At 45.2% G+C, this 8,135-nt stretch overlaps 2 protein-coding genes across 2 annotated transcripts; both read left to right on the top strand.

Annotated features, from left to right (window-relative positions):
- Positions 1 to 1,318: 1,318 nt before the first annotated feature.
- LOC137466097 (AF4/FMR2 family member 1-like) lies at positions 1,319 to 3,939 on the top strand. Its single transcript, XM_068177999.1, has 6 exons — positions 1,319 to 1,439; positions 1,553 to 1,627; positions 1,841 to 1,877; positions 2,249 to 2,300; positions 3,253 to 3,418; positions 3,810 to 3,939. The coding sequence occupies exons 2-6, from the start codon at positions 1,556 to 1,558 to the stop codon at positions 3,867 to 3,869; spliced, it is 387 nt and encodes a 128-aa protein (XP_068034100.1). The 5' UTR covers positions 1,319 to 1,439; positions 1,553 to 1,555; the 3' UTR covers positions 3,870 to 3,939.
- LOC137466096 (triadin-like) lies at positions 3,887 to 7,300 on the top strand. The gene is made up of 5 exons (XM_068177998.1): positions 3,887 to 4,003; positions 4,037 to 4,292; positions 4,650 to 5,107; positions 5,229 to 5,331; positions 6,918 to 7,300. The coding sequence occupies exons 1-3, from the start codon at positions 3,894 to 3,896 to the stop codon at positions 5,016 to 5,018; spliced, it is 735 nt and encodes a 244-aa protein (XP_068034099.1). The 5' UTR covers positions 3,887 to 3,893; the 3' UTR covers positions 5,019 to 5,107; positions 5,229 to 5,331; positions 6,918 to 7,300.
- The last annotated feature ends 835 nt before the right edge of the window (positions 7,301 to 8,135 follow it).

Genomic DNA, 8,135 nt, shown 5'->3' with positions numbered 1-8,135 from the left:
ATATTCAATAAAAGTTAGCAATGGAAACGGTGTTTCCTGACTGCCAGAGAAGCCAGACATTGATCTTGCAGGAGGTGACTGGTGGTTTCAGCTCTTGCTCTGCCTGGTCTCTGTTCCTTACTGCCCTTCAGATGGAACTGTTATTCCTTATTAGCATTTCATTATGAATGGACTTGAAAGACATTTCTAGAGCTGTTGGTCAGCAAATGTTTGCTGAGCGCATGCTTGTTTGGTATCAAGGAGTAAAATACCCAAACAAACTCACAGTGCTTCCCTCTTTCTTGTTTCAGCCCATCGTGCACATGTATGAGCAGTCCACTGAAGGAATACTGGAGGTGGGTGCTCTTCAATACCAGATCTCCATGGGAAAGCCAGTACAAATCCATGGGGAGGTGGATCCCTCTGACTCTGGGAAGGGTGAAACTGCCTCTGTGTCCATCAGCAAAACTCCTGTGAGCTTCTTCTCTCCTTCTCTTTCCAGGAAACGAGCAGCCCTCTGTCATCTCTCCTGCCACTTTTTCGGACACCTGCTAGAACAGAGACTTCCGAATTTCCATTGCAGGCAAAGGTAACCCTGCCCATTTTGGCCAGGGCTTCTGATAAATTACAAGAGATCTCTCTGCTGAGCAGAACTTCAGTCTTGGCAGAAGGAGCCTGCCTGGAGGCCAGCCTAAGTTCCTTGACCATAAACAGTGTTGAGAGTTAGAAACCAAGCAGAAACTGCACCTTGTGTGGGGTTCCATCATACCCAGGTGTTTTTGTTTTTTTTTTTTTTTTTTACAAGAAAGAGTCTGATTTTATTTGTGTGAATGACAAATATTCTTGTCACTTGTGAACTGTCTTAGGAGAATTGGGAACTCTTATTTCTAACTGTTTTTTTTTAACTCCTGAGGCTTTATGCACAACTCTTACATGCAGAGGCAGCCTGTGCCTTTGCAGGCAAGGCTCAACTGCTTCAACAGCATCTTAAGGAAAATGCAGTTCCATAAAGGGAGCAGACTACAAGAACATACCTTATTAAAAATAGTGATAATAAGGATATGATAATGATGGTAATAATAATAATAGTGATAATATTAATAATAAATAAAAATAGTAATAGTAACAAAGAGAAGTAGGAGTAGAAATGGAAACAGTGCTCCCTGACTGCCAGATTCCAAAGGGAAGACAAACACCTCAGAGGAGGAGTTGACATTGCTGGGTTCAGCTCTCTCCATGCCTGGTCTCCATTATTAACTCCCCTTTAGATAGGCTTTTCATCCTTACTTTAATTATATTCTTAGTACACTTGCAATGCATTTACAGAGCTGTTGGTAAGCGAAGGTTTGCTGAGTTCTTGCCGATTAGTAAAAAACCCAAACAAACCCCTTCTGTTTCCCTTGTTCTTGTTTCAGGCAAAGAAGCCCTCTGATGTGCCACTGATTGAAGACATTTTGAGGGTAAGTGCTCTTAAATAGAAGATCTCTGTGCTTGCTTATGTTTTGCATACGTTAACGAAATGAGTGGGGACAAAAATACATTTTGAGAGCTGCTTCTCTCCCTCTCTTTCCAGGAAATGAGCAGCTCACTGTCACCTCTTCAGACGCCAGCTACAGCAGAGACTTCCAAACTTCCATCGGCAACAAAGGTGACCCAGCCCATTTATGCCAGGGCTTCTGATTAAATACAAGAGATCTTTCTGCTTAGCAGAAATCCAGCTCAGAGTTTTGGCAGCTCTTGGAATGCTTTAGAAATATTTATTCAAAAGTGCACATGCCCGTAACGTGCCGTTAACACAGTCTTGGTGTCAGTAGCTGTGTTGTTTAGCTACATGCTAAGCTACTTTGTCCTTTTATTCTAGGAATCTCAACCTGATGGATCTGCAGCACAGAAGCAGAGTAAGTAGAAATGCAAAGAAAACACAGTTCTTTGTGTGCTGACAGGTAATTTTTTAATGTTATTTGTGGCAGAGACCATAGAATGCTTACACTGATTCAGCAGCGTGATTTCCTCTGCTTTGCTGAACAGGGATGAATTTAGGAATGGCTTAAGAAACTGTAACCAATCATTACCTAGACCTTAAGGTAGCTGTTCAGCAGAGGACCAGCAGTATTTAGTTAGGAAACTCCCACCTGGAGTGATGAACAATCTTGGTGGCATACCCTTCCCTAGAAAAAAGTGACTCTCTCATCTGGTGCTGACAGACCACAGGGTAAAATACGCGACAAGGGAGGCATATAAATGCAACTTTTTAATTTTTGCTTTCCAGAGCAGGCTGGGACAGCTTCAGAAACCTTGCCGAGTTCTCAGCCAAGAGCAGCGTAAGTAACCAGACTCTGTCCTCATCTCTGCTGGGCAGGTACTTAAAAGAACCTGGAATGTACAAAAATTTGGCTTATCAGTCAGATTCTTCTCAGAAAACTTCATTGCAGGGAATTTTCACCAACAGAAACATTATTGTTTTATGAAGGTCTCACTAAATTGTTTAGGTCTGAAAAGACCTTGAAGATCATCAAGTCCTATCGTTAACGCAGCAAGGCCGAGTGCACTCAACCATGTCATGGTGACAATGACTGCGATTCAAACCAAAACAGAATAAAAGCGAAGAGAAAAAACCTCAGTCTTTGTGTACCAGACTGAGGTTTTTGTCTTCTTTTAATCTGTGATGCTTAACATCTTGTCACACTTTGAACTCCTCAACCTACTGACAATAGATTAAGCTGGTAGAAATGCTAAGGGATACCAGCTGAATCTGATCATTCCTGGATATGGTTTTGATGCCAGGCAGGACAAGTAAAGCTACAGCTACCTAAACTGTGTAGATCTACTGATGACATTTTAAAGTTATTTTGTTGTAAAACTTTCTTCCATTGCCCAAGTAGAAGTTTTCAAAAAAGTGTTGGAGGTATTTTATTTAAAAAGAAACACAAAGAAATATAGTATTTCACATGGACGGTCTAAAAACCTCACTTTATATGCTAAGAATATAGCTAGTTGTAGAGTGGGATAAAGACAACATTTCTATAACCTATGGGAATTGTGTATGTTTGTCTGAATGGGTGTGAGTGGAAGGTTTGATAATTTCCAAGCTTTTTTTTATTCTGGTGCTTGGTATTTTGAGCACGGCAATGTATTCCTCTGGCCTTCTCCCCTCTGCTCCCAGTGCCCAAACACAGGGCTCAGTTTTAGTTTTGAATGCTGCCATGTCAGTGGAATAAGTAAGTAACCTTCCCCCCTGCTGCTTCCTAATTTTGTCTTCTGGTGGCCTGGCAGAGCTCTCCAGTTCCAGCACAAGAGGATGGCACCAGCACAGCCCAGCAGCTCGGAGTCAGAGAGCACCAGGGACTGCCACAGCTCCTCAGTCTGTGACAGAGAGACCAGCTCCTGTGACAGTGAGCAGGATAACCTTCCAAGGGGGCTGGACCTGCCCGCATGTGAGGTGAATTGAGAGACCATGGAGAGGCTGCTTCCACAGCCCCTTGCCCACTGCAGGGCTGGTGTCTTAGGAAGGACGCAGATGTTGTACTTCTCCTCTGTTACCAAATTCTGCCCGGTTTGTCCTGGAAATACTGATTTGCAAGACCCCTCTCACTCCAGTGAAGGCTTAGGCATTTGCCACTGACTGGTTTATGAATTTTATTCATCACATGTGCATCCATGGTGCTCAAGGAGCAAGTTAGTGCCTGTGGCCTGTTAGTTTAGAGTCAGTTCTTCACAGGCCAAAGGCCAGACTTCTGGGCAAGAGTCTCTGGGCTCTGGGGAGCTGTGCTAGGACAGAAAGAGCCAAAAAGGCATCAGTCTTGAATCCTTCTTTTCTCTTTTGTTGGCAGCCTGAGCCATCAGCTTCTAAAAAGTGGCAGCTTGACAACCTAATGACCCAGATAAAGTGAGGAGCAGTACAAAGAGAGGGTCCCATGGAAATTGCCCATGGGCATGGACGTGAGGAGGGTGTGAAGCAGGAGCAGGGCATGAGCAGCAATTCCTGCCAGCACCAGTCCAAGGCAAGGGAGCCTTCTTACAAGAGCTGTGGCCAAGTGGCCATGGATGTCCACAAGACCTTTGCCCAAGTGGCCGAGGACACTCACAAGACCTCTGGCCAAATGACCGAGCATTTTCACAAGACCTATGGCCAAGTGACAAAGGCTCCTCAGGAATCTCATGGTATGAGCACACCCAGCTCTCTAAAGCCTCTTGTGCACACCAAGGAGGCCTTGCCCAGGAAGATTGTGGGTATCAAAAGGCCCATCGAGCCCCTGGAGCATGACAAATCCAAGAAAGTCCTGAAGCTGGAGAGTGAGCCTGGTCCGTTGGAGGTCAGAGACCAGTCCTCCAAAGACAAGCTGTTAGTCCAAGAAGCAGAGAAACCAAAACCTGCTTTCTGAAAAGGCCTGAAACTGGGAGTGCAAAAACCCTCTGAGAACAGGAAGCACGAGGAGCCTGACAAGAGCTTTGCCCACGTGCCCAAGGTTCCTGTCCAGATTTGTGGCCAAGTGGCCAAGCCTGCCCACGAATCTGATGTTACATCCAAGCCCAGCTTTCTGAAGCCTCCTGTGCACACCAAGGAGGCCTTGCCCAAGAATACTCTAGGTATCAAAAGGCCAAGTATGTCCCAGGTACATGACGAATCCAAGAGAGTCTGGAAGGTAGAGAGTGAGGCTGGTCTTTTGCAGGTCACAGACCAGTCTTGCAAGAACCAGCCCCAAGTCAAGAAAACAGTGAAGCCAAAAGCCACCAACAAAAAAGGCCTGAAGCCAGCACTTCACAAGGCCTCTGAGAAGAGAAAGGGCTCCCACCAGGTCAACACCAAAGGCTTTTTGGAGCCCAGTCTCCTGAGACATGCTCAGGAGTATGATGCCTTCATGCCCAGTGGCCACAGGCCTGGGGATTTGCACAAAGGGAAGGTGCCCTTGCCTCCTGGGGAGAAGAAGTTGTTCTTGCCTGCAAGGGAGGCAGACGTGAAGAGGAAAGCCATGAGGAGTCCTGAGGAGTCCCCCAAAAAGAAGGTGAGAGGGGCTAGAGGAAGTGGGTTTGGACAATGACCAAGGTGGTGTTTGAAAAACCCGTGTGGAGTTTCCCCTTCATAGGTTGGCAGTAGAGCCATGATGCTTCTCCTCTAGAGGGAGTTCCAGTGTGCTGTTTTTTTCTGTTTTCAACCAGAATCGATCAAACTGAGCTGTACTGGTCTGTACTTTAGGTGAACTTCCAAGACCTGAGTGAATTTTTTTCCCTGTTGTTATTCTTGCTGCTAGAGGGAAGACAAGGGGGATACTCCCAGGAAGAAAAAGGAATGAGACAAAAAATCCCAACAAAATAATTTCAGCTTTCAGCAAACAAAGGCTCCAATAAAGTGAAGTGAGTATGCAGTGATGGGATGTCAGAAAGATGTGTCTGTCTTCAGAAGGGAAAGATGAAGAACTGTATCTCCTGTCCAGACACTCAAGAGTTGGCTTCTAACATGATGTGCATTCTGCAGCTACAGCTGCTGCAGATTGGCCTTTACATGCTGGAAGCTATTGTTGGTTGGGGGTTTATGTATAAATTATGAATGGGATGGGATTGCTGTGGAACGCGTGTTAAGTTTCTTTTTTAGCATTAGTCTTATGACATGGTTATGACAATGGGAAGACAGTAGTAGTCTACATTTTTGGTAGCATACAAAGAACTTAATGTTACAACTTACTTCAAAAGTTTTTTGACTAATCACACAAAACAAAAGCATATTGATAGTAGTTGTATCTAACTACTAGAAGTACATGCATTTTTTGTTAAAAGAGTGTTTCCTTATTTTGAATGTAATACTTGTTTGTAAGCTTTAAAACACAATGCACAGAGCTCTATTGTTAAGCTTGGAACTTCTTAATATCTTGCTAGATGTACTTTTCTGTAGCTTAGGAAGTTATTCTAGACAAGTGTTAATATACAGACTATTGTTCTATTTGTCTTTGTTTTTCTACTTCTTATATAATTTTTCTGGTGATAAATCTTACGGCTATTGCTTAGCTCTAATTGTAGTTTTGTTGTCTCTGAGGTCTGCTTTTTGTAGCTTCCCTAAAACTCTCTGATTTTGACAATTCCCACAGAAGCAACGAGTGCAGAAAGCCACTCTGAAGGTGTAGGTGAGTAAGGGTAGGGAGCCCTTCGCTTCTGACATCCTTTGAAAGCACAGAGGTGTCGGGGCTGATGACTGGCTGGGGGAAGGGATGTTCCAATTGCAGTAGGAATGGAAGAGCTTTAATTCTGGAGTTCCTTCCTCCCTTTTCCTCAGGGAAAATGAGCAGCTCTCTTACTCATGTGCTGGCTTTTGGAGTGGGATGGGTAGGAGGTAGTTTTGGGCAGAGAGGAGTCTGGATCGGGTCGAGGATGGTGCTGTGCTCTGTGTCAAATCATCCTTGGTGCAGCATCAGCTGAGCCAAGGCAGAGCAGCTGGAGAGCACGTGTGCAGTGAGTAGGGACCAAAACACGGGAAAAGTGGGTGCTGAAAGAGGTGAGCGGACCATCCCATGCCCAGCAGAGTTAGGCAAGAAATGCAGCCTCACCCCTGAGCCTTCTCCCTGGGTTTAACTTCATTTCCTGCTCTTCTGATGCTGCAGTCCATGAGCTGGGATTCACTACTCGGAGTGTTCTTGGAAACTTTGCGAAGCTGGCTAAAAATGATGGAAATGAGCAGTGGTGAAACAAGGTTGAGAGCTATTTGGGGCTGCTTCTTGCTGCCAGAATTCCCAGGTCATCCTGATTTCAGATGATCAGAAATCTGCTAGGCCACTGTTATTGAATGTGAAAGTCTCTGCCAATTCAAACTCCCTCTTATTTGGAGCCGCTCAGCTTTGGCAGTGATGTCTAGTTGAGACGTTGGCATGAATGGCAGGATATAGGCAAGCTTTTAAGAAATGCCTAGGTTATATGTACACCATGATCATGAATTTGCTTCTCTGGTCCAGAGCATCAGAAGATTCATTCCAAACTGAGAGGAAAAATGTGGTGCTGCCAGCGCTGCCGGCCATGACTGCTGCACAACGTGCACCAAATTTGACCACGACGACCCAAAAGAGACCCAGAACTGCGACTGATGACCTGGACCTGCCTGCCGTGGATAACCCTGCCATGAGCCAGGATCCTTTGTTTGCCAAGCACAGGAAAGTGGAGGAAGACCACAAGGAGCAATCCCAGGGCATCAACACTGGTACCCAGGAGAGCTGGTGGGAGGATTCCTGCAACCCAGGCGTGCTGTGGGATTCACTTCAGAAGCATCCTCTCAGATAAGTGACCATTTCTGACTGTAGGCAACTGCAGTGTGTTTATAAAAAGGAGTGTGTTTATAAAAAGAAATTTTTATTTATTTATAAATAACTGTGGGTGTGGCTGCATCCTGGGCCTCGGGTTTTATAGCATGCTGACAAAATTGTTGCATTTATGGGTTAAAAAAATCAGATTTTACTGGCTGTTTTTAAAAATTTGGCTCTTTACTGACAGCTGGAGGTATGGGGTCGAGGATGTTTGGGGGGGTGGGGGCAGGGCTATATGTTAGGCCAGACTGTGCACACTGATTAGCTGTCTTCTAATTGCTTGCTTTTTCCTGATAATTTTCCTGCTTCCAGTCCTCACTGCACTCTCAGCCATTGAACAAGGAAACCTGCTGCTGAATTTTTCTGTGCTTGGGAAAAGTTTAATGGTACAAAGCACTGTGAGCTGCCAGGTGAGAAGCCAAGGTTCCATTTCGATTATTGGAGGGAGTGCTAGGAAAGAAGGCAAGAGCGGGAGAGCCCGTTGCATAGACTATGCCTGGGAGAAATGAACATTTTCTCTGGAAATTTAGGAAAGCCTGGCTTTGGAATTGCTTTAGGCATCTCTCTCTGACCAGCTTTCTCTCTGTGGTTTTTCAGGGATCTGCAGGGGATGAGAAGAATTGACTTCTCTGCCACATAAGGACAAGACAAGACGAGAGAAGAAGACCTGAAGTTAGAACAGTAAGTGTTTGTTTTACAGCCCTGCCTGTAGTTACTGAAGACACCAGACAGGGCTGGCCCTGTAGCCACCCCGGCTTCTGCTTCCTCCTGAGCACTTGGTTTTCATGATGGTGAGGAGGCAGCAAAGATGCAGCGTTTGTTTGCTTCCAGATGTGTCCTCTGAGCTTAGTGTGAGTGTCCATTCTTAGGCTT

The sequence above is a fragment of the Anomalospiza imberbis genome, unplaced genomic scaffold (genome assembly GCF_031753505.1).
Source record: "Anomalospiza imberbis isolate Cuckoo-Finch-1a 21T00152 unplaced genomic scaffold, ASM3175350v1 scaffold_137, whole genome shotgun sequence".
Lineage (NCBI taxonomy): Eukaryota > Metazoa > Chordata > Aves > Passeriformes > Viduidae > Anomalospiza > Anomalospiza imberbis.
Note: the sequence above shows the minus strand (reverse complement) of the source record. Positions and strands in the feature narration are given on the sequence as shown.